General features: G+C 33.1%; 1 protein-coding gene across 1 annotated transcript in view; it reads right to left on the bottom strand.

Moving 5' to 3' along the window:
* Positions 1–4,544: 4,544 nt before the first annotated feature.
* The window catches only part of LOC128181879 (uncharacterized), a gene marked incomplete at its 3' end in the record, with an annotated part of 105,442 nt that continues 83,198 nt past the window's right edge, over positions 4,545–26,788 (bottom strand). Inside the window, 5 exon segments of the mRNA XM_052850434.1 lie at positions 4,545–4,589; positions 4,591–4,853; positions 4,950–5,645; positions 5,742–8,660; positions 9,849–10,478. Of these exon segments, the coding sequence (XP_052706394.1) occupies positions 4,545–4,589; positions 4,591–4,853; positions 4,950–5,645; positions 5,742–8,660; positions 9,849–10,478 (4,553 nt within the window).

The raw sequence follows: 26,788 nt of genomic DNA, 5'->3' as shown, positions 1-26,788 counted from the left end.
AGTAGATTAGGCAATTTCACAAGTATAATCAAAGTTTATTATGTAAATAATCATGCCCTTTGTATCATTGACGTTAAAAAAAAACCAATAAACAAATACAAATTAACAAATTAAAAATGAAAATAAGAATAAACACAAAAAACAAAGAAACTCTTGATCATTCATTATTTGCCGGTATTTAGAGGTTTCACCGTGCTAGCTGTTTTCCTTGACAACATTTTACACTCAACAGCATACATACAGGGCAAACAATACCACTTAGATTCGCAAAGCCAACAGTGTTATCACTAATTTAATTGTTTAAACTGTGTTGGGTTAAATGATCAATGTTAATTTAACCATTTTATAACCACTATATAAGAGCTATTAAGACATTTATTTGTAGGAAAGGGCATGTACGAATGATCTTTATTTAGAACAGTTTGATGTTTGATGAAATGAAAGAAATATAAAATGTTGTATGCATGTAGAATAAAAAACACAGTAGATTAGGCAATTTCACAAGTATAATCAAAGTTTATTATGTAAATAATCATGCCCTTTGTATCATTGACGTTAAAAAAAAACAATAAATAAATACAAATTAACAAATTAAAAATGAAAATAAGAATAAACACAAAAAACAAAGAAACTCTTGATCATTCATTATTTGCCGGTATTTAGAGGTTTCACCGTGCTAGCTGTTTTCCTTGATAACATTTTACATTCAACCACATACATACAGGGCAAACAAAACCACTTAGATTCGCAAAGCCAACAGTGTTATCACTAATGTAATTGTTTAAACTGTGTGGGGTTAAATCATCAATGTTAATTTAACCATTTTATAACCGCTATATAAGAGCTATTAAGACATTTATTTGTAGGAAAGGGCATGTACGAATGATCTTTATTTAGAACAGTTTGATGTTTGATGAAATGAAAGAAATATAAAATGTTGTATGCATGTAGAATAAAAAACACAGTAGATTAGGCAATTTCACAAGTATAATCAAAGTTTATTATGTAAATAATCATGCCCTTTGTATCATTGACGTTAAAAAAACACGATAAATAAATACAAATTAACAAATTAAAAATGAAAATTAGAATAAACACAAAAAACAAAGAAACTCTTGATCATTCATTATTTGCCGGTATTTAGAGGTTTCACCGTGCTAGCTGTTTTCCTTGACAACATTTTACATTCAACAGCATACATACAGGGCAAACAAAACCACTTAGATTTGCAAAGCCAACAGTGTTATCACTGATTTAATTGTTTAAACTGTGTGGGGTTAAATGATCAATGTTAATTTAACCATTTTATAACCACTATATAAGAGCTATTAAGACATTTATTTGTAGGAAAGGGCATGTACGAATGATCTTTATTTAGAACAGTTTGATGTTTGATGAAATGAAAGAAATATAAAATGTTGTATGCATGTAGAATAAAAAACACAGTAGATTAGGCAATTTCACAAGTATAATCAAAGTTTATTATGTAAATAATCATGCCCTTTGTATCATTGACGTTAAAAAAAACAATAAATAAATACAAATTAACAAATTAAAAATGAAAATAAGAATAAACACAAAAAACAAAGAAACTCTTGATCATTCATTATTTGCCGGTATTTAGAGGTTTCACCGTGCTAGCTGTTTTCCTTGATAACATTTTACATTCAACCACATACATACAGGGCAAACAAAACCACTTAGATTCGCAAAGCCAACAGTGTTATCACTAGTTTAATTGTTTAAACTGTGTGGGGTTAATTCATCAATGTTAATTTAACCATTTTATAACCACTATATAAGAGCTTTTAAGACATTTATTTGTAGGAAGGGGCATGTACGAATGATCTTTATTTAAAACAGTTTGATGTTTGATGAAATGAAAGAAATATAAAATGTTGTATGCATGTAGAATAAAAAACACAGTAGATTAGGCAATTTCACAAGTATAATCAAAGTTTATTATGTAAATAATCATGCCCTTTGTATCATTGACGTTAAAAAAAACACGATAAATAAATACAAATTAACAAATTAAAAATGAAAATTAGAATAAACACAAAAAACAAAGAAACTCTTGATCATTCATTATTTGCCGGTATTTAGAGGTTTCAACGTGCTAGCTGTTTTCCTTGACAACATTTTACATTCAACAGCATACATACAGGGCAAACAAAACCACTTAGATTTGCAAAGCCAACAGTGTTATCACTAATTTAATTGTTTAAACTGTGTTGGGTTAAATGATCAATGTTAATTTAACCATTTTATAACCACTATATAAGAGCTATTAAGACATTTATTTGTAGGAAAGGGCATGTACGAATGATCTTTATTTAGAACAGTTTGATGTTTGATGAAATGAAAGAAATATAAAATGTTGTATGCATGTAGAATAAAAAACACAGTAGATTAGGCAATTTCACAAGTATAATCAAAGTTTATTATGTAAATAATCATGCCCTTTGTATCATTGACGTTAAAAAAAAACAATAAATAAATACAAATTAACAAATTAAAAATGAAAATAAGAATAAACACAAAAAATAAAGAAACTCTTGATCATTCATTATTTGCCGGTATTTAGAGGTTTCACCGTGCTAGCTGTTTTCCTTGATAACATTTTACATTCAACCACATACATACAGGGCAAACAAAACCACTTAGATTCGCAAAGCCAACAGTGTTATCACTAATGTAATTGTTTAAACTGTGTGGGGTTAAATGATCAATGTTAATTAACCATTTTATAACCACTATATAAGAGCTATTAAGACATTTATTTGTAGGAAAGGGCATGTACGAATGATCTTTATTTAGAACAGTTTGATGTTTGATGAAATGAAAGAAATATAAAATGTTGTATGCATGTAGAATAAAAAACACAGTAGATTAGGCAATTTCACAAGTATAATTAAAGTTTATTATGTAAATAATCATGCCCTTTGTATCATTGACGTTAAAAAAAACAATAAATAAATACAAATTAACAAATAAAAAATGAAAATAAGAATAAACACAAAAACAAAGAAACTCTTGATCATTCATTATTTGCCGGTATTTAGAGGTTTCACCGTGCCAATTGTTTTCCTTGATAACATTTTACATTCAACCACATACATACAGGGCAAACAAAACCACTTAGATTCGCAAAGCCAACAGTGTAATCACTAATTTAATTGTTTAAACTGTGTTGGGTTAAATCATCAATGTTAATTTAACCATTTTATAACCACTATATAAGAGCTATTAAGACATTTATTTGATTAGATTAACCATTTTCAAAAAAACCCAAAACAAACCAAATATTAAAAACAAAGATTAAAAAGACCTAGATAATTTTTTTAAACAATTCATTTCGTAAACATACATGGGTAAACACAAGACACGAGTAAAACGTAATATGGTTCTCCTATATGTGAAATTGAATCGATATCAGATACATTGATAGTCGTACATGTACGAGTGTTAATACTGTTCCTTGGACAGTTATATACGTATTCACTTATAATAGTAGATGTTGACACTGTTTGACAAGGATATATTGTTATGTTTATACGCATCGGAGACGTGACTCTTATCTAATATGAAAAATAAACAGTGAACCCCCCCCCCCCCCAAAAAAAAATTCTACTAAATTGACTTCAATAACAGTATTTTAAAACTTTAATTAAGAATCCGGAGTTTTTCATGGTTTTTTTGTTTTTTTTGTTTTTGTTGGGTTTTTTTTTGGATCGGCGTAAGGTATGCAGCAATTTTCCGAGTTGCATATAAATGTTTATATAGATATGATTAATTATGAAACCATTTACACTAGTATTTAAATATCATTCTTGTCACTCTTTCCACCTGACATGATACAAAAAGAGAAAAATAGGAATCCGGGTCGTACAAATTGTTTTGTATGTTGTCTTTCTTCAATAAAAATTCAACGGTTTTTTTATACTTATCAAAACAATCTACCAGGGCGAGATCGCCTTCCCATCCACAAGCCAGGCTTGTTGTGTCTACGCCATTGTTTAGTAACATATTTACAGTTTTGTAACGTCTCTGTACAAAAGCAACATATAAAACACTTACTCCCATTTCTATGCATAAATTAATGTCTGCTCTATTAGTCAGCAAAAGTTGTGCAATGCTATTATGTCCCTTTTCACAAGCTATATAGAGAGGACTGGCTCCGTTCTCCATACATAAATTAATGTCTGCTCCATTAGACAGTAAAAGTTGTACAGTGCTATCATGTCCGTTTTGACAAGCTATATGGAGAGGACTGGCTCCGTCCTCCATACATAAATTAATGTCTGCTTCTTCACTCAGTAAAAGTTGTACAGTGCTATCATGTCCGTTTTGACAAGCTATAAAGAGAGGACTGGCTCCGTTTTTCTTACATAAATTGATGTCTGCTCCTTTGGTCACTAAAAGTTGTACAGTGCTATCATTTCCGTTTTGACAAGCTATATGGAGAGGACTGGCTCCGTTTTTCTCCCATAAATTAATGTCTGCTCCATTAGACAGTAAAAGTTGTACAGTGCTATTATGTCCGTTTTCACAAGCTATATGGAGAGGACTGGCTCCGTTCTCCATACATAAATTAATGTCTGCTCCATTAGTCACTAAAAGTTGTACAGTGCTATCATGTCCGTTTAGACAAGCTGAATGGAGAGGACTGGCTCCGTTTTTCTCACATAAATTAATGTCTGCTCCATTAGTCAGTAAAAGTTGTACAGTGCTATCATTTCCGTTTTGACAAGCTATATAGAGAGGACTGGTTCCGTCCTCCATACATAAATTAATGTCTGCTCCATTAGTCATTAAAAGTTGTACAGTGCTATCATGTCCATTTTCACAAGCTATAAAGAGAGGACTGGATCCGTTTTTCTTACATAAATTAATGTCTGCTCCTTTGGTCACTAAAAGTTGTACAGTGCTATCTCGTTTGTTTTGACAAGCTGAATGGAGAGGACTGGCTCCGTTTTTCTCACATAAATTAATGTCTGCTCTATTAGTCAGCAAAAGTTGTGCAATGCTATTATGTCCGTTTTCACAAGCTATATAGAGAGGACTGGCTCCGTTCTCCATACATAAATTAATGTCTGCTCCATTAGTCATTAAAAGTTGTACAGTGCTATCATGTCCGTTTTGACAAGCTATAAAGAGAGGACTGGCTCCGTTTTTCTTACATAAATTGATGTCTGCTCCTATGGTCACTAAAGGTTGTACAGTGCTATCATGTCCGTTTAGACAAGCTGAATAGAGAGGACTGGCTCCGTTTTTCTCACATAAATTAATGTCTGCTCCATTAGACAGTAAAAGTTGTACAGTGCTATTATGTCCGTTTTCACAAGCTATATGGAGAGGACTGGCTCCGTTCTCCATACATGAATTAATGTCTGCTCCATTAGTCAGTAAAAGTTGTACAGTGCTATCATGTCCGTTTAGACAAGCTGAATGGAGAGGACTGGCTCCGTTTTTCTTACATAAATTAATGTCTGCTCCTTTAGTCAGTAAAAGTTGTACAGTGCTATCATTTCCGTTTAGACAAGCTATAAAGAGAGGACTGGCTCCGTCCTCCATACATGAATTAATGTCTGCTCCATTAGACAGTAAAAGTTGTACAGTGCTATCATGTCCGTTTCGACAAGCTATATGGAGAGGACTGGCTTCGTTCTCCATACATAAATTAATGTCTGCTCCTTTAGTCAGTAAAAGTTGTACAGTGCTATCAAGTTTGTTACGACAAGCTGAATGGAGAGGACTGGCTCCGTTTTTCTTACATAAATTAATGTCTGCTCCTTTAGTCATTAAAAGTTGTACAGTGCTATCATGTCCTTTTAGACACGCCATAAAGAGAGGACTGACTCCGTTTTCCATACATGAATTAATGTCTGCTCCATTAGACAGTAAAAGTTGTACAGTGCTATCATGTCTGTTTAGACAAGCTGAATGGAGAGGACTGGCTCCGTCCTCCATACATAAATTAATGTCTGCTCCTTTAGTCAGTAAAAGTTGTACAGTGCTATCATTTCCATTAAGACAAGCTATAAAGAGAGGACTGGCTCCGTCCTCCATACATGAATTAATGTCTGCTCCATTAGACAGTAAAAGTTGTACAGTGCTATCATGTCCGTTTCGACAAGCTATAAAGAGAGGACTGGCTCCGTTTTTCTTACATAAATTGATGTCTGTTCCATTTGTCACTAAAAGTTGTACAGTGCTATCATGTCCTTTTAGACACGCCATAAAGAGAGGACTGACTCCGTTTTCCATACATGAATTAATGTCTGCTCTATTAGACAGTAAAAGTTGTACAGTGCTATCATGTCCGTTTAGACAAGCTATATGGAGAGGACTGGCTCCGTCCTCCATACATAAATTAATGTCTGCTCCTTTAGTCAGTAAAAGTTGTACAGTGCTATCATTTCCGTTTAGACAAGCTATAAAGAGAGGACTGGCTCCGTCCTCCATACATGAATTAATGTCTGCTCCATTAGACAGTAAAAGTTGTACAGTGCTATCATGTCCGTTTCGACAAGCTATATGGAGAGGACTGGCTCCGTCCTCCATACATAAATTAATGTCTGCTCCTTTAGTCAGTAAAAGTTGTACAGTGCTGTCATTTCCGCTTTGACAAGCTATATGGAGAGGACTGGCTCCGTTCTCCATACATAAATTAATGTCTGCTCCTTTAGTCAGTAAAAGTTGTACAGTGCTATCATGTTTGTTTTGACAAGCTGAATAGAGAGGACTAGCTCCGTTTTTCTCACATAAATTAATGTCTGCTCCATTAGACAGTAAAAGTTGTACAGTGCTATCATTTCCGTTTAGACAAGCTATAAAGAGAGGACTGGCTCCGTCCTCCATACATGAATTAATGTCTGCTCCATTAGACAGTAAAAGTTGTACAGTGCTATCATGTCCGTTTCGACAAGCTATATGGAGAGGACTGGCTCCGTCCTCCATACATAAATTAATGTCTGCTCCTTTAGTCAGTAAAAGTTGTACAGTGCTATCATTTCCGTTTAGACAAGCTATATGGAGAGGACTGGCTCCGTCCTCCATACATGAATTAATGTCTGCTCCATTAGACAGTAAAAGTTGTACATTGCTATTATGTCCGTTTTCACAAGCTATAAAGAGAGGACTGGCTCCGTTCTCTATACATAAATTAATGTCTGCTCCATGAGTCATTAAAAGTTGTACAGTGCCATCATGTCCGTTTAGACAAGCTGAATGGAGAGGACTTGCTCCGTTTTTCTTACATAAATTAATGTCTGCTCCTTTAGTCAGTAAAAGTTGTACAGTGCTATCATTTCCGTTTAAACAAGCTATAAAGAGAGGACTGGCTCCGTCCTCCATACATGAATTAATGTCTGCTCCATTAGACAGTAAAAGTTGTACATTGCTATCATGTCCGTTTCGACAAGCTATATGGAGAGGACTGGCTCCGTCCTCCATACATAAATTAATGTCTGCTCCTTTAGTCAGTAAAAGTTGTACAGTGCTATCATGTTTGTTACGACAAGCTGAATGGAGAGGACTGGCTCCGTTCTCCATACATAAATTAATGTCTGCTCCTTTAGTCAGTAAAAGTTGTACAGTGCTGTCATTTCCGCTTTGACAAGCTATATGGAGAGGACTGGCTCCGTTCTCCATACATAAATTAATGTCTGCTCCTTTAGTCAGTAAAAGTTGTACAGTGCTATCATTTCCGTTTAGACAAGCTGAATGGAGAGGACTGGCTCCGTTTTTCTTACATAAATTAATGTCTGCTCCTTTAGTCAGTAAAGGTTGTACAGTGCTATCATTTCCGCTTGGACAAGCTATATTCAGAGGACTGGCTCCGTCCTCCATACATAAATTAATGTCTTCTCCTTTAGTCAGTAAAAGTTGTACAGTGCTATCATGTTTGTTTTGACAAGCTATAAAGAGAGGACTGGCTCCGTTTTTCTCACATAAATTAATGTCTGCTCCATTTGTCACTAAACGTTGTACAGTGCTATCATGTCCTTTTAGACACGCCATAAAGAGAGGACTGACTCCGTTTTCCATACATGAATTAATGTCTGCTCCATTAGACAGTAAAAGTTGTACAGTGCTATCATGTCCGTTTAGACAAGCTATATGGAGAGGACTGGCTCCGTCCTCCATACATAAATTAATGTCTGCTCCTTTAGTCAGTAAAAGTTGTACAGTACTATCATTTCCGTTTAGACAAGCTATAAAGAGAGGACTGGTTCCGTCCTCCATACATGAATTAATGTCTGCTCCATTAGACAGTAAAAGTTGTACAGTGCTATCATGTCCGTTTCGACAAGCTATAAAGAGAGGACTGGCTCCGTTTTTCTCACATAAATTGATGTCTGCTCCATTTGTCACTAAAAGTTGTACAGTGCTATCATGTCCTTTCAGACACGCCATAAAGAGAGGACTGACTCCGTTTTCCATACATGAATTAATGTCTGCTCCTTTAGTCAGTAAAAGTTGTACAGTGCTGTCATTTCCGCTTTGACAAGCTATATGGAGAGGACTGGCTCCGTTCTCCATACATAAATTAATGTCTGCTTCTTTAGTCAGTAAAAGTTGTACAGTGCTATCATGTTTGTTTTGACAAGCTATAAAGAGAGGACTGGCTCCGTTTTTCTTACATAAATTGATGTCTGCTTCATTTGTCACTAAAAGTTGTACAGTGCTATCATGTCCTTTTAGACACGCCATAAAGAGAGGACTGACTCCGTTTTCCATACATGAATTAATGTCTGCTCCATTAGACAGTAAAAGTTGTACAGTGCTATCATGTCCGTTTAGACAAGCTATATGGAGAGGACTGGCTCCGTCGTCCATACATAAATTAATGTCTGCTCCTTTAGTCAGTAAAAGTTGTACAGTGCTATCATTTCCGTTTAGACAAGCTATAAAGAGAGGACTGGCTCCGTCCTCCATACATGAATTAATGTCTGCTCCATTAGACAGTAAAAGTTGTACAGTGCTATCATGTCCGTTTCGACAAGCTATATGGAGAAGACTGACTCCGTCCTCCATACATAAATTAATGTCTGCTCCTTTAGTCAGTAAAAGTTGTACAGTGCTGTCATTTCCGCTTTGACAAGCTATATGGAGAGGACTGGCTCCGTTCTCCATACATAAATTAATGTCTGCTCCTTTAGTCAGTAAAAGTTGTACAGTGCTATCATTTCCGTTTAGACAAGCTATAAAGAGAGGACTGGCTCCGTACTCCATACATGAATTAATGTCTGTTCCATTAGACAGTAAAAGTTGTACAGTGCTATCATGTCCGTTTCGACAAGCTATAAAGAGAGGACTGGCTCCGTCCTCTATACAAAACTTAATGTCTGCTCCTTTAGTCAATAAAAGTTGTACAGTGCTATCATGTCCGTTTTGACAGGCTATAAGGAGAGGACTGGCTCCGTTTTTCTCACATAAATTAATGTCTGCTCCTTTAGTCAGTAAAAGTTGTACAGTGCTGTCATTTCCGCTTTGACAAGCTATAAAGAGAGGACTGGCTCCGTTCTCCATACATAAATTAATGTCTGCTCCTTTAGTCAGTAAAAGTTGTACAGTGCTATCATTTCCGTTTAGACAAGCTGAATGGAGAGGACTGGCTCCGTTTTTCTTACATAAATTAATGTCTGCTCCTTTAGTCAGTAAAAGTTGTACAGTGCTATCATTTCCGCTTGGACAAGCTATATAGAGAGGACTGGCTCCGTCCTCCATACATAAATTAATGTCTGCTCCTTTAGTCAGTAAAAGTTGTACAGTGCTATCATGTCCGTTTTGACAAGCTATAAAGAGAGGACTGGCTCCGTTTTTCTCACATAAATTGATGCCTGCTCCATTTGTCACTAAAAGTTGTACAGTGCTATCATGTCCTTTTAGACACGCCATTAAGAGAGGACTGACTCCGTTTTCCATACATGAATTAATGTCTGCTCCATTAGACAGTAAAAGTTGTACAGTGCTATCATGTCCGTTTAGACAAGCTATATGGAGAGGACTGGCTCCGTCCTCAATACATAAATTAATGTCTGCTCCTTTAGTCAGTAAAAGTTGTACAGTGCTATCATTTCCGTTTATACAAGCTGAATGGAGAGGACTGGCTCCGTTTTTCTTACATAAATTAATGTCTGCTCCTTTAGTCAGTAAAAGTTGTACAGTGCTATCATGTCCGTTTAGACAAGCTATAAAGAGAGGACTGGCTCCGTCCTCAATACATAAATTAATGTCTGCTCCTTTAGTCAGTAAAAGTTGTACAGTGCTATCATGTCCGTTTTGACAAGCTATAAAGAGAGGACTGGCTCCGTTTTTCTCACATAAATTGATGTCTGCTCCATTTGTCACTAAACGTTGTACAGTGCTATCATTTCCGTTTATACAAGCTATATAGAGAGGACTGGCTCCGTTCTCCATACATAAATTAATGTCTGCTCCTTTGGTCAGTAAGAGTTGTACAGTTTCATCTCTTCGCGTTGCAACTGATTTGTCATTGTAATAATCTCTGTATTCTTGAGAATTGTTACCAGCTGCTAATATAAGGGGCGTAAAACCACCGTGATCGTCATCTTTTTGATTGACATCCACACCTACCGTTATCAGTTCACCAAGTAATTCATAGTTATGGAACACAGATACAATGTGAATAGGACAGAGTCCTCCCCATATTTTTCTGGAATGTTCTTTTGCATAGTCTTTAAAGATAGTAAATAGCAAATCTGTTGAGCCATTGCAATATAATGCAGAAATACAGCTGTTTACATCGGTTTGCAATTGTTGTAGGGTATTTAAGCAAAATGTTGATAGATTTGTATGACAAAAGGCAATCAATGCAAAAAGTGGCGATACCTCATTTTCTAAATTCAAAAAGAAAAGCTTAGTGAAAACTAAGTTTTTAGATGCCCTATCAAGCTCTTGTTTGTTAATTGCAAGTTCCTTTGTTTCTAGCAACTTATGTAGATTTTCAGGGCATTCAGCTATCTTTTCTTTCAGTACTTTAATTACTTTTTCATTCCTTAGACAAGGGTTGAGTACAACATCTAACAGGCGTTCTCCAAACAGTTCAGTATAAAGCCTTTCTCCAAGTTTTTCAGTGTATCGGTCATTTAGATATATAGTGAACGAGTCGTCGCATTTGTCACAATTTCCCAACTTTACTCTTCTTCTGAGGAAGCCGATATCGGCGTATTTTATTGTTTCAGCGGGATAATCTGTTCCAAACACATAGGTAGTAACTTCCATCACAAAATCATGATAAAAATGATACGTGTCATCAATTCTTTTGACAAAAAAATCTTTGATGGAGTAAAGATTGTCTCCAATAGCTGAAAGTGGTGTCATATCTGGTAATCCACAAAGTTTTAACGTGTGTTTAAATTTGTTTTCTGTGTCCTCATTTTTTAAAATCTCACTTACGCAAAGATTATCGTTAAACAGAACAAGGAGAGCTAAAGCACAATATTTACCCTTGTCTTTTTTGCTGAACTCTTTTATCTCCTCTTTTAGCACTGTTACGGGTTCTGTGAAAAATTCTATACTCTCATTTTTGTGTTCCTCTTTGCTAGAAAACAATTTACACAATAGCGGGAAATACATTTCTACTTCAACGATCTTATCACAATCTTTTTTAGACATATTCTTATTGGATGTATGTTTTGTCAAAATCTGTCGTTTTTCATCAACTGATAATTTATATTTGTTATCATCGATGTTTACGGTGTGTGTATGATTCAGGAGATAACGTGTCACTCTAGTATCAGAAATTATGTGATTTCTACACGACATAATAAGTTTTGCTGTTTTTAAGTATATCTTTAATTCTTCCTCATATGTCTGCCATGAATTATTTAATTGCTCATCAAACGATTCTTTTCCCAATGGATCATTAAAAACACAAATGGTTTTATTTTTTTGAAATCGACTTGCAGAATATTCGTGCATGATGTCTTTAACCATTTTCACTCGTTTTACTGTCCAGCCCTGCTCCCTGTACTTGAGTGCAATGTGTTGAATAATGGCCGACTTTCCGGATCCTGAGTGACCAGCTACAATAACGAGGCTCTTGCTTTTTACATTTTTTTCTACTTCTTCACACGCTTTTGTTGAAATAAAACAGAGGTCGTCCTGCTTCCAATGGTCGAATAGGTCTCTTTCAAGCTTTGATTCTACAATGAAAAATCTAAAACAGTCTGTAACATTATAAAACTAGGTCTCATTAGACAGCAATACCCGCATCAAGCGTTCGCCTCTTAATAAGACTGTCTTGTTACATATTTAGTCAAAAAGAAGGCCACATGCAATTGAAATTTTTAAATAACTGACAAAAAAAGGTATTGTTTTGTTCTTGTATGCATTAATTGCATATAAAACAACATGTCAGGCCTCATATTTAATGTTTTTTTATCTGCTAGCAACAATTGTGGTTTGTTTGAAACAAGCCAGTTCAAGCAATGTTTACATTTTCATCCTTAGATGTACAAGATGGCGGCACATCCCCCTTAAGGATGTTCGCTCCTCTCTTTTTGGGTAACTATTTTATGTCACATCTTGTCTGAAAATTGTGCATCATATATTACGCAGTACAGTTAAGGCAGCCAATAAAAATATCGGCAAATTTTTGTGATAAAAACACGTATTCTTTACTGGTATGTCCTTTTTAAAATCAATAACAGTCACTCAAATGCAATATTTTTCTAAATATATATATACAATATTTTATGTTCACAGTGGTCAGGTGATATGACAGTCGCATGTTACAAGCAGATGTATTTGTGGTTTTGAGGTCATTTAAAAAATCCAATATTGCTAGGGCATAATCATGTCAAAATTAACAACTGATTTATAAAATAACTTAATGTTATAAAGTAGATTTTGAAAAGCGTTGCGAACTTTTTAAGATAAGATTATTTGAAAGAATAAGTATTTATAAGAAATTTATAATGCATATGTTGAATAATTTTAAAGGTCACATGGTTAATTTCATTAAACAAAACTAATTAATTTGTAAGATTTTACGAGGATTTTAGACGTTTTTAAGTTACATAGCCTATTTCAAATTCACATGTAAAAGTTTATCAGGATCAGGTAAGTGTATGACCTTGCAATTAAGTGATTTATTTAGGTAGTCAGCTTTAAGATGACTGATATTTTATACAAAACGAGGCTGCCTCCTTATACAATGCATACTTATAACAAAATGAAAATAAAACTATATGTGTAGCATTCTACTAATAATAACGTTAAACAAAATATTCATTTATAGTCTCCCGTAAATCTATGACATTTATTTCTCTTCGCTAAAAAAACTGCATGATAGCTTTCAATGATTTAACTTAATGCGTCATTTTAAAGCATAAGACGACATATTTTGTAGTGCAGCGAGAACGACATCTCGCTTATTTTCAGCGTATACGATATAACGGACATCAAAATTGTAAGTAATAGCATTTGTTGTTTTCAATTAAAGGAAAAGTTTAAATTAATTTTGCTAATAGATAAATTAATAAGTACTTTCGAGATTTGTAATTTCTGTGATGTTATAATTCACATTTCTCGTACTTTTTGTCTAAACGGAATTTATTGAAAGCCTTAACTGTGCTGCGTAATTCTATTTGTAGATTTAAAATTTTACAAAGCCAAATAAATTATATTGAATGAAATTGTAAATTTGAATTATATATTTACAGAGTTTAGTAAGAAACTATTTTTTGGCAAATCAAGAAGATAATGAACATTTTTCATAACTCAATAGTTTAAGAGTATTGTTACTTAAGCCTCCTAATTTTCAGCGCAGACTAAACTTCCATATAGCTGGTGTGTTACGATGTATTCATGTTGTTCTGAAAAACATATTTGAATAAATGTTTGATATATCTATCATCATATTTTAGCATATTTAACTTATATTTCATAGAAGTCAAGAAAAAAAATTAAGTCCAATTTTTGCCTAATATCAGCTTATTTCATGTCATTTCTGAAAGGACTATATGCGGTATGGTCAAATATCTGCCCCCAATTTCAACCAATTTTTAAATAGTATTGTATAAAAATGAAATCTTCACAAACCATTGTAAAGAGGATGCCTATAACTTTAATCTTGATTTTAGTCATCATTGCTCACTCGCTGTTTATCTATGACGTCACTTAAATGACCTAGTTCCCGCAAATTTGCAAACAAATGAAGATATTCTCATTTTTGCTCTATATTTTGCATTCGGAAGTATAGAGCGCAGGTCTGCTCAAGTGCGATTTTAACATGTTTTTCTTCAGATAGTTATACATATTATACTTAAAAATGGTACTTGAGCAAGCCTGCGCTCGATGTTTCCCAGTCAAAAAACCATCGGAAAACACCCATATTTTGCTACAAAACATTAATTTATCAAAATAATGCAATATTCATGACGTCATTTCTAAATTATGACGTCACTGTGGTGATAACCTTTTACACCTTTATTTCCAATATGATTTTAACTATCTTTCACTTTATTTTAAAGTTCTTTCTAAAACTTTGATTTTGGGGGGCAAAAATTGCACAAAACCGCACTTAGTACTTTGTGGGATGTAATCCCTATATTTTTTTCAATTTTACATGAGACATTTAATGCATACATATCTATTCGTAAGCAAAGTTTTGGAAAGATTGAATATCTATTTTTTTTTTTTTTTTTGCTTTATAATGTGATTACGCCAAAATATTGTAACAACATTCACATTTGCCGTTGCATTCATTATGTACTGGCATTTAAAGCCATCAGTAAAGCTAGGATTTTGAAACTTTGATCTGGATGATACTTTTATAGTCATTACATTTGTTCAACTTTATATTTTGAAATCACAACAAAATAATAGTTAAAAGTATAAGTATTTGTTTGATTTCCTAAAATAATCAATTTCCATGCCAAATTTTAGAAATAATTTTAGAATAATTATCTTTTCTGTTTGGGGCCCCATATTTCCAAAAAATGGCACGGGACATATGTCACAAATGCCACCTCCTTTTGAATCTGCAAAGAAATTGAACTAAAACTGCAAATAATTGGAATTTGAATTTTTCTAAGTCCAAGAGGCACAACTCTTTCGAAAAATGCTCGATCGTACCCAATATCGAACTTGACTTACATATTATCATGAATAACCTGTTTACCAATTTTCATTTTAATATAATCATCCTCTGCATAGAAAATAAAGGAAAACTGTTGGTGGATCGACCGACCAACATACCGACCGACCGACCGACAGACAGAAAGTAGCAAAGCAACATGCCCTCCCTTCTTCGAAGGAGCATAATAAATAAGCATCCGAAGTCCCCATCTTTATTTTCAAGATGTGTTCGGATGATTGATATTACTAGTATTTCAATTGCCAACCTCCTTAAATCTGAAATGTGTGCTTTACATAGCTAGTAAACAACATATTGTAATTAAAACAGTGCGATGGGTTTTTAAAAAAAAAATCCGTAAAACCATCTATGTTATAAGTAATTGACCTTTACTCAAAATTTTATACGCAACACCAGTTCAAATCTTAAATTAGTTTATACAGGCATTAGAGTACATGTTTACAATTTTTTAATTTGGTATAACGTGGTCTTCCTACTGAAATTTAGACAAATATTTTGATTAATGACGTTTTTAAAACATTCATTTATACAGCCACAACTATTAAAAATACAGTTTATAAATGTCTTGTGTGCAAATCCTAATAAGACTGTTTTTGATTTTTGGTCCATGGATGGATATCATTAAGTAATTCTTTTTTCAATAAAAGTGATAAGAAAGGAAAGTTAGATCACAGGTCTCTAATCCGCAGGATATTTTTTTTTTAATTTTCCTGTATAATTCTGGGGATAAGCACATCCAATATAAATAAGATCTCTTATTTCTTTTCTGGGATTTATTATTTTTCTACTGGATATTTATTTCTATAGAAAAGCAGCTTATCTCTCCATTATTAGGTATTTATGGATTTGTACGAAACTTCAACATAAGCGGGCGCAAAAATGCAACCTTAACTGTGGCATAATTATCCAGTATAGTGTTAAAGGGAAACAGGACGTTGCAGTCAGTGTAAAATTATTTGTCAATGATTTTTGTTGCTTTCTTTAACACATAAGCATTAAGATGTCATCTACCTTCTTGGCATTCAAGGAAGATACTACAATAAACTACCCCTTATTATGGTATGCTGACCTTTTGTGACAAATTCTTTCTGAACAATCAAAAAAGTAATGCATTTATTAGATTTATTGATTAACATAAACAAAATAATAATCAAGGAGAGGCGATCTTATGACATGTTAGTACCGTGGAAGATTTTGACCGTCAAACTCTTTTTTTCGTATTTTGTTTTGGTTTTTGTTTATTGGCATCTTTTGGAGAATTGAGAGGTACATGTTAACTAGCATTTCCTTTTAAGTAGAATATAAGGAGATCAAAGTATCATCTAACACCCTTTACATGCTACTGAAGTTATGTAAGAACGACATTTTAGTTAAAGAAATCATGTATTAGTGTAGTATGTTACAATTGTGAATACAGGTACATCTTAAAGTTTATAACTTTAGATTTGTGAATTGAATCTATACCTTGAACTTTGGTAGCCTTGTCTTCTTTGAGAGATGATGTAGGTAATTGTCCTTCGTGACTTTTTGAATTCCTTGTGATTTGTGATTTGGGATTAATCTCCTCCATCTCAAGACTATCTGTACTCTTCTTGTCAGGTTTTCCGTCACCAAGTAACGGTTCAAATTCTTCCTCTCTATGTATTTCTATAACAAATAGGATATACTGGTATAAAAAAGAAAAGTACATGAATCTAGTTTTACGAAACGTTGTAAACGTAATATGAAGTAAATTTTATCATACAGAAATAAATTAATCCGAGATAGCGTATATGTACCTTCTTTGCTCTGAATAATATCTATAGCTTCATTGTTTGATTTTATAAGTTTTTCTCCTCCTGGTCCTTCTACATCACCATTAGTTCTGCATAGTTGATATTCTTGTTACAAAGAAAACAAAACAATTCAAATGTTTGTGTTTTGCTCATAATTATCGATATCTTGGCAAAAATTGAGAATTAACTCTTTCAAACAGAAACATTTATGCATTAGGCTATATCAATTTTACGGTCACACTGTAATCTTGTCAGAAGTTGCGCCAAAACACCAACTTTACTCAGTCCAAAGATATTGTAAAATCAGACTTTGCTTAATAATTCAATGTTTATAAATCATAAGATTTTCCCTTTGAAACGCACTTTTGTGTTTGAAATGTTTAATACACAGGTTAAAAAATAAAATGTCTTAGGAGATATTCCATTGCGACAAGAAAGTACCTGGATGATAATGTTGAATATTTGTGCAAGGTGGCCCGAGTACTTCTCAATGCAGAACATATGTAAATATTTATCAGTATCAATCTTTAAGGAATTTTTTGTTCGTGTTAATAACTTTGAGTAGCAATAAACCATGTGTCAACAAAAACGATCTCGGAGTTTTCCACTGTTATCAATCAAAAAATTTCTTATAGAGGTAAATGTAGTTTATAGCTTGTCAAAAGTGACGGAAACATTAACCTGAAATAGTTTATAACAAATAGATGCTAGTTATCAACAGTTACTATTATAACATTACTATTTAAACTTAAATTTATAAATGATATTAAGCCATAAAGTAAGATACATTGAAGAAGAAAAAATCTGTGCAATTTCTTCTCAGAAATTTAAAAATAGGCAACGACCATCAAGTCCTTAAAAGATAGTGATTAAATTAAGTAACAAATACTGTAAGGTTACACAATTCTTAAAGTGTTTAGTGTGATTTGGATAGCCAGGCTTAATATTTTTTTGTAATCTAACACAGTTAATTTAATCAATGCCTTTTACTTTCACACGAGGTCACTGGTAAGAAAACAAGAAAATGCTTTTTAATGGTATCTGCTTCGGGCAATTTTAATCGCATTGATGCAGCAATGCATTCATCAGCACCATGAATTAATCGCCAAATCCCTATAAATTTATAATTTGTTAAATATAGTAAAAATGACAATAACAAACTGTCAACCGTCTCGAAAATCAAAAAAGCGAAATACAAATAATTTAAGGCAGAGCAACACGGATCTCTAAAACAATAGAGGTGGGATCAAGTATCAAGGGGGAGTAAACATCCCCTGCTGAACGGTAGAACCTCCGTGTGCTCATTGCCATGATCATGACAAGCGAAAAAAAACATAGTTACTCCGGAGTATAAATAATGGAGTTTGAGGTATGAAAAATGTCAGTCCGTATGTGTCTTCATGAAACATTGTAATTGCTGACAAAGTCATTGTATCGACCATAGATTTTGCTTGAAGATGATTCCAATCGAGGTTATATATTTTAAAAGAGCATATTTTGATCATCTTTTCATCAACACTAATTGTCAAGGATGTCTATAGTTGCCTCTTGGGCATTTTTGAAGATCCCTGCACGCAACTAGCAATTAAAACTCTTACGTTGTTTAGAATGTTGAATTGCAGCATTATCTCCATGTTAAAGTGAAATTCGCGTTGAGTTTTAAGCCTTTGCACATGGTTCGAAAAGTAAATGTATGTCTCTATGGGTTTAACTACCTAGTTTATATTATACGCTCCTGAAGTCCACGAATGCAAGTAGTGATTTAAACTCTTATTAAGGTTAAAAGGTTGAATTGCAGTGTTTTCCCCCTGTTACAGTAAATTTTGCTTCTATGTTATCTGGTAACTAATTACCTTTTTTTTCTTTAATTTTAAGACCGAAACTATTTATATTCTAAATCACGAGGACCCAAGAGTTGCATCGCTCACATAGACAATCGTTATTGTAAAATTCTTTTTTTCTAATTTTTTTAAAAATAAATGTCTTCTAAAATATTGTAAATCTCTCGAAAACTCTTATACATCCCAAGAAACATTTAAAAACAATTCATAAAAAGAAGCCTTTATTTTGGACAGATATTCTCTGATCTAAAAGGTATCATCTGACCAATACTATCATACAAAGCATCAACATATCAAAAGTTAAAGAAACTTGAAATCTATAAATTCTTTTAAGAAATCGAAGATGGTCTTTGAGACATATATATATATGAGAATAACAAGACCTGAGGTTGCCTATTTACACTAAGCGTAGCATTTATCGAGGTATTCCCAATGCACGATCTTTATCAAAAGTGTCGACATTGCAATGTGTACAATTACATTGTGTGTACAATGTGTACATGTACTTCCTTCTTATTTACGCCGTCGGAATCGCAAACTTTGTAGACACTGAGTCAACACCGTGTCTACATTGTACCTATTTTTCCTGTATCGATAGAAATTGTGATTACATGTACATCGTGCGTCTTCTTTCTTGTATTACATCGTCAATATTGCAATGTTGATCGACATCGAGTGAACATCGTGTCAACATAGTTCTGTTTATATCCTGTTTACATCTTCGATATTTTCGACATCGCAATGTTGATCAACATTAAGTAGACATTGTGTCTACATCGTCTGCCTTCTTTCCTGTTTACATCGTCGACATCGTCCACATTGCAGTGAATATATATTGCAGGAAATATCTTTGTTGTAGACAATGTAAACTCAATATCGGTTTAATGTCGTATACATCTTAAAAGTTGCGATGTCGGTGATGTTAACGGAAAAAAACTGGTATGTCGACAATGTAGGCTCGATACCGGTTCAACATCGTCAACTTTGCGATTAGGACGATGTTAACGGCAAGGATATATCGGCAATGTTGACAAGGTAAAATCGATATCGTATCAATATTGTATACATCGCGATGTTGACGATATCGAAAAAGAAATATGTATTAGACACGAATGCATGTATCTCTTCAAAGGAGGTTTTTAATTTTTTCTATATAATTTAATGCTGAACTTTGAACCTCTTTTGGAGGCTAGGTATTAGTTCGGAGGGTACAGTTTGTACGATTTACAATCTGCACTATCTTAGGATGTTTGAAGTGAGATTGTACGTCATAATTAACTTTGACGTCACGATCTGCATTTTTGTCGATAGTTTTCAGGGAATGTATCGTAACGTTAAAAGTTAATTATATCAAACCAGTAATAGAACCGCATGTTTCCATTACATAGATGCTGCCGTTAATGCTAGACGTAAAACAAATTCATTCATATTAAAATCCATATCAAAAAATCGGCAGTTTTAAAGCTTCGTTTTAAGTAAAAGACTATTTATAAAATAGTGGGTTGGAGACTCTCCCTGCTACATGTTAACAACTAAATGAAGAAATTTAATGAATGGAAAAAACCAGCTTGACGCAGGTGAAAGAGTAACATACTTTAATATATTTAACGTAAAATTGGTAGAGAATATAAGTACCAATGCGAATTGTGCTAGGGAAACCTACGGATTTACCCAGATTTTTTGTAAATCGCTTTTGATAAGCAAAATTGTGCATTATTTTCATGGTTTTATGGAATGTTTCAACAATATATTTCATAAACGAAATATCTATTTCAAGCTCAAGCAAGAACTTAAAAGTATATAACATAATAAAGGATTTTCCATAAAAGTATTTATGATTTAATGTCATTAATCACCTGCGCCGATGTTATTTGAATAGATCATTTGCAATATTAGGATTGTGATTACAAAGCGCATATGACGTCATAAAATGCATCAAATAAAATGTTTAACGTCGTTGTCAACAAAGATATCTTATATTTAAAGAAATACTACCGGTTAAAGTATTGTTGCGGTTATTCAAATAATATCGTTTTCCAGCCGTATTTTAGCCCCGGGACGCCGTAACATTGTTGCGTAGTCTTAAGAATTGTATTAGACATATTTCCTATATTTTTCTGTGTTCAACCTTTAACCTCTCTTGGGACCTTAGTATTAGTTTCGGGTTAAAATTAAAACAATATACACTCTAAATTGTCTGTAGATGATTCCCTTATTTCATTATTGCAACCTTACAGATCTTGAGAAGATTTTACAAACATATCCTTTACATTTGTATATAAAAGGTTAAACCCCTCTTTGGGTCCCAGTATTGGTCCGGGGGTCAGGGTTAGAATGGTGGGGAATGTACACTATCTGGAAATGCTTGCATAGTTATCTCACAAATTGTAGAATTGTGGTTTTTGAGAATCTGTTTTAAACATGTCCCTGCATATTGCTATGATAAAATTTCAGCCCCTTTCTGTGCTTTTATATGAATTTCATTATTGCAACCCTGTAATCCCACAAATTGCAACAATGTAGATATTTAGAAAATGTTTTAAACATCTTCCTGACATATGTCTTTGTAGAAATAACAGCCCCTTTTGGAGCTTTAGTAGCTGCCTTGGGGGATCGAGCTTTTAACAATTTAAAATTGTCTCTTTATATACAAGTTTTTGGGTAAAATATTGGCATTTCTGATTCAGATGTTATTAAGAAGACGATTTGTTCAGACTAAGACCCTGTTTGGTTTTTTTTTAGTTATTATCTATTATCTCCCTTTTGAAAAAGTTTTTTTTTTCTTTACTTTAATAAATTAGAATTTCTTTTCCATGAGGATGTTTTGTACGTTGTGCTAGACAGAAGTTAAAAAAATGACATAAGGTGATTGCAAAAGCTCACTTGAAGCAATTGGTTTAGGTGAGCTAATACCCAAAACGGCATGTATGGTGTACAAAAGATGATAGAAGCAACACACTTTGGTTCTCGTTAACAAAGAGCAGTATGTTTGAAAATCATATGTCTTTATTATTAAAAACCCAATATCATAATAAAATTACATGATTAGTTTATATATTATTCAGGCAGTTAAGGTTTTCGTAACAAAATTATACGCAACTTGATGCATCGTCAACTCGCTATTTATTGTCACACATATATTTCAACCGTTAACAATGTTTTACATAATTGCATTCAATCACATATAAAACGTTTATTTCAAATTTCAAAATAACATAAAGAGAATCTAATATCTTAAATTTCTTTGAATTAAAAATATTGTATGAAATTGTATTGTTCTGAAACATAATATTTTTCTTTTTATTTTGTTTATTTCTATTTTGAAAAGTGTGAAATTCCACAACTATTTTAATGGTCAAGACACGTTCTAAGCTCTATTTGTTATTGTGGCACTGATTAATATTTGTACGCCATTATAATAATTTTATCTTCTGAAACTCCTTTTTCGATTATGCTACTAATTTCTTTGTAAATAAATATGTTTAAGACAATTAACTTCGTAACATCATGTGTCATACCTGACACTCTTATTTAATCCAGTTAAGCCTATTTAGTAAAAAGTATGTTTTCTTACTTATTGTGAAAATCCATAAATTTTTCTACCATAGTAGTATAGACCTCAGCACTAAACATGAAAAAAGATTTTCCTTGGTAACTTTTCAATGTAGCTGTCTAGCATCTGGTTTTAACACGAGTATGATAATGAACTTTGCCATAAATAGACTGTTAGAAAGAAAATGGATTATAAACTCTTGACCTCACTTCTACCTTGTCTGCTTTAAAAGGTATCATCAATGATATTATTTTAGCATTAATCACTGTTTGCTTAAAAATTCAAATCTTACAAAAGTAAAACTAGGTCAGTCAATGCATGCCCCAAAAAAAGTGTGTTGATGTATTTTTCTTAAATTAATTAATATGCGTATTAATGAAAATTAAATAACCTTTACTATCACGTCTTTTAGCTGTGATATTATACGAATATATAAACCACATGTCATCATGAATTAATAGAACACTACGGTAGGAGTAAATATATATCAATATTTCATGGAATATTGAGTATTGGTATTATAAGAACCAGAAATCAAATACTTGAGGTTTGGGTACAATACATGTAAGAAGGCGGGTTTAAATTTAGCATTTAAAATTTAAATGTCGATGAGGGAAAAACATCCATTAAGATTTCAAACGCATTTGTATTAACCAGGTTGCATTTATTAGCGACATTCGCGTAGATATTTTAAACTTTAATGATATTCGATCTTCAGCAATGTTCGATTACAGTAAATTACCCGGATTTTTTTTATTTGTACAATAAATTTGCCTTTTATTCAGACAAATGTAATCGGTCTTTTAGTGTTAAAAGTATGCACAGCAACTTAACGAACTGATAGGCTTAGTGGTTCAACGGAGACCTACTATTTAATGGTAGAGAAGCTCGAGCCACCCATACATCGATTAAACCGGGTTTTTTTTTCTAATTTGATCTTAATTTGTAGGTTTATTTCATTATATCCATTGTGGTCAAATTTGTAATAACTTTGTAAAATGCATAGATACCATTATAATTTTGTTTTCATTGTATATCATTTATAAATTTGCGATAAATCCTATTTTTATGATAAAAAAAAACTACTTTTAGGCTGAGGATCAAATAACCTTCACAATATTCTTCATATTCAACGCTTTGATCTTCATTTTATATTTAAATATGATAACATTCAAAATTCCTCAAATGCAAAAATATTTTAAAAAGAAATAGGCTCAATAAATGAATAAACTGAAATAACTGAAATAACCCATAGGCATTAGATTATATATCTGAAACGAATGTATCTAGGTGTATCGAATACAAGACTAATGAGTTGGTACAAAAAAGCTAGCCTAAGAAAGCTTGATGGTCGAGGCCATCTTTAGACTACATTAATATTGTTATAAACTAGAGCCCTGTGTAAAGATATAGCAACAATATTCAAATCTCAAAGCTAAAATATTTTGATTCTATCCTTGGTAGGTAAAACGTTACGATCAATGCTAAATCATCATCTTTAAAATGTAAAAGTACAGTAATATAATAGGTATTTTTTTGACAACCCGGCTGCCCTAAACTTAAAGTAATATACGAGTTATATTTGAAAATTTCTTAATCTATAAAGTGTTAACCTTTTTAAAAGTAATTAGCTAAAAAAAAGTCAATAATGAAAATTTTTAAATCAATTGTATAAATATTTCTTTATATTATCATAAGACAGAAAGCGACAATACTCCACAAAACATTCAGATACAACGGCTATGGTTATTGTACATATTTAACTGGGAGTCTTTTGTTAACTTACAATAGCCTATATTTTTACAATTGGAGACAAAAAATAATAATCTTACTTCGTTTTATGTAGAAGCCTAGAATTTCTGAAACTATTGAAACTAATTGAGCGTCGTCATCGCCGTTGATTGGTGTATTGTCTAACTGAGGATGTTCTGACGATAGCTGAAAGTGAGTTGTTGTACTCCCATTCCATTCGTTGGTTGAGACGTTTTCAAAATGCCGTGATCCGTTTTGAATACGAAGTGATGTTTTACTGTTAAACGAAAAGGTTTTAAAGCAACATTTAAAAAGATTCTTTGCCTAACATTATTTTCAATGACATATGGATTGCGGTATGAACTAATGATAAGTAAATACTCATAATATATATTTATTTAAAATCTGATGTCTCAATCCCGTCTAAAAATATAAATTTAAAATGAAACCTTGCCATCTGTCTCTGTTATTGTTATAGATTTTTCAAAAACATTTGACCAATTTTTTAAAAAGTAACCTTTTACAAGATGGTTCAGCTAGGAAACATCCATTTCCAATTGAAATACAAGCCGGGTCTGTAAAACACATGTAGAATGTAAATGTCGAAAGTTTGATTTTTAAAGTTTATGGCTACAAATATATTCAATTATATACCATAAAAAATCTGTCAACAAGTTACGAATACGGTAACCTGCGACATTTAATTGCTGCTGTCTCGCCAGATAATAAATTCACTTATATCAATCTATTCAGTAAGGAAGCGTATACATGTAATATTAATTATACAAACTCAATGATTAAAAGTGTTTGTACTTACACTTATAGATTTCATTGCTGAAAAAAGGGTGATCATGACATCCTTGTGTAAAACGACTGCAGCTGTATGAATGAACTAGTGAAACCTTTTTTACTAAATATAAACAAAAACCTGAAAATAGATCAAAACATTATATGAGCTTTCAAGAAATCGGTATATCTATAAATATAAAACAGTTACTGGAGTATCTCTCCTTGCTTATGTATATTTAATAAGTAATCACTGTAAATAATGAATTGATAAGAGGTCCCATGATAAAGATAGTTTTACAAGGATTTGTTTAGTTTAGATATATAAAGCTAAAACAACTATAATCGTGTTTGTAGTTCCTAAAAGTCGCCTTGACTTGTTTACAGTTTGGCTATACGTGGCTAGCTTAAAACAGTGATGTATGGTATAGATTATTGAATAAAGGCCAGGCATTCTGAAAATTTTTGTCGTACAGTATTTTCATGACGAAAATACAGTGCGATATTATTCCAGGGGTATATACTGTAAGTTGTAGCATTCTCGTTTGTGTAGACCAACTTTTATTTGACTGCGAGAAATTTTCGGAAGGTTCGCTAGGGCCTTGCATAGCTAATATATATCGCTGCAAACGCAATATTTTCGTATTGTTTTTATAGCAAAAAGTGTTTTAAAAATATTTGGTCGCGAAAATAAGTTTCTGCGTGTAACGATAGATGTTAATGAAATAATCATTTCTTGTACGACTTATTGGTAACTGTTGAGTCTCGATCTGGAATAACGTAAGCAGTGCTCCACTTCTGCGATATGCTGCACTTATCTACCTACCTAATTATGATACATGGTGTCAGGAGTAAGTAAATTGCTTGGTATACTGCCACTCTCCGAAAAAGTACGATATGACTACCTAACACATACTGTGTTGTTTATATACATATTAGCTGTGAGCCAAATGACACTAGAAGGTGTAAAACCTTTGAAGATGCCAGCAAGGAATCGAAAGTGTCATCTGCTATCAAAGATAAACTGAGGCAAGAACTGGATATACTGGAACAGTTAGAAATCATCAAATTTGTAAAAACCTACTGATTGGATCTCGAGCCTTGTTTTGGCACCCAAATCAAATCGACAGTTTCGATTATGTATAAATCAAAGACCACTGAATCAAGCTCTAAAAAGAAATTATTACTTCACTAATTGAGGACATTTAAGCAAGGCTCGTATGTTTTCCGTTGTTGACATGTAATCATGGATGAGAAAAGCATCTTTCCTACCACATTTAAACGCCTTTGGAGAGATACAGACGGTTGAGATGCCATTTGAGATATCAACTGCTCCTGAAAACTGCTCCAGAGACGCATTAAAGATTTGTTGGAAGGACTTGATGGCATCAAACCTTTTCATTTTGACATACTGGTTTATGGATGTAGAGACAATGACAAGGAAGCTCATGATGATCTTGCTTCAGAGATGTTTTGAGAGAAACATTAAACTGAATAAGGAAAAAATTAAACTGAAAGTAGACTCGCTCATGTACTTGAAATTCGTTATTTCCAAAAATGGACTGTGTATTGATCCTCAGAAGGTGAGAGCAATTCAAGCAATGCAACAACAGACAGGGAGTGCAGCGAATTCTAGGGATGACAAACTGTGTTCAACTATTTTGACACAACTCTCAGAAATAACGGCAGTTTTAAGAAGTCAAAACGCTGATACACATTTCAGATGGGATGTAGAGGTGCACTGTAAAGTGTTCAAGGATGTGAAAACTGTACTGTCAAATACTCCAGTTTTGAGCTTGTTTGATGAACATAAGGAGTTAGCTTTGCGGTGTAATGCATTTGGATGGGTCCTCGGAGCTTGCCTATTTTAGGAGGGACAACCAATAATGTATGTATCAAGATCACTAACAGAGACTAAATTCAATTATGTTCAAATCAAGAAGTAGTT

The sequence above is a fragment of the Crassostrea angulata genome, chromosome 4, assembly GCF_025612915.1.
Source record: "Crassostrea angulata isolate pt1a10 chromosome 4, ASM2561291v2, whole genome shotgun sequence".
NCBI lineage: Eukaryota > Metazoa > Mollusca > Bivalvia > Ostreida > Ostreidae > Magallana > Magallana angulata.
This window is presented reverse-complemented; position numbering and strand designations above follow the sequence as displayed.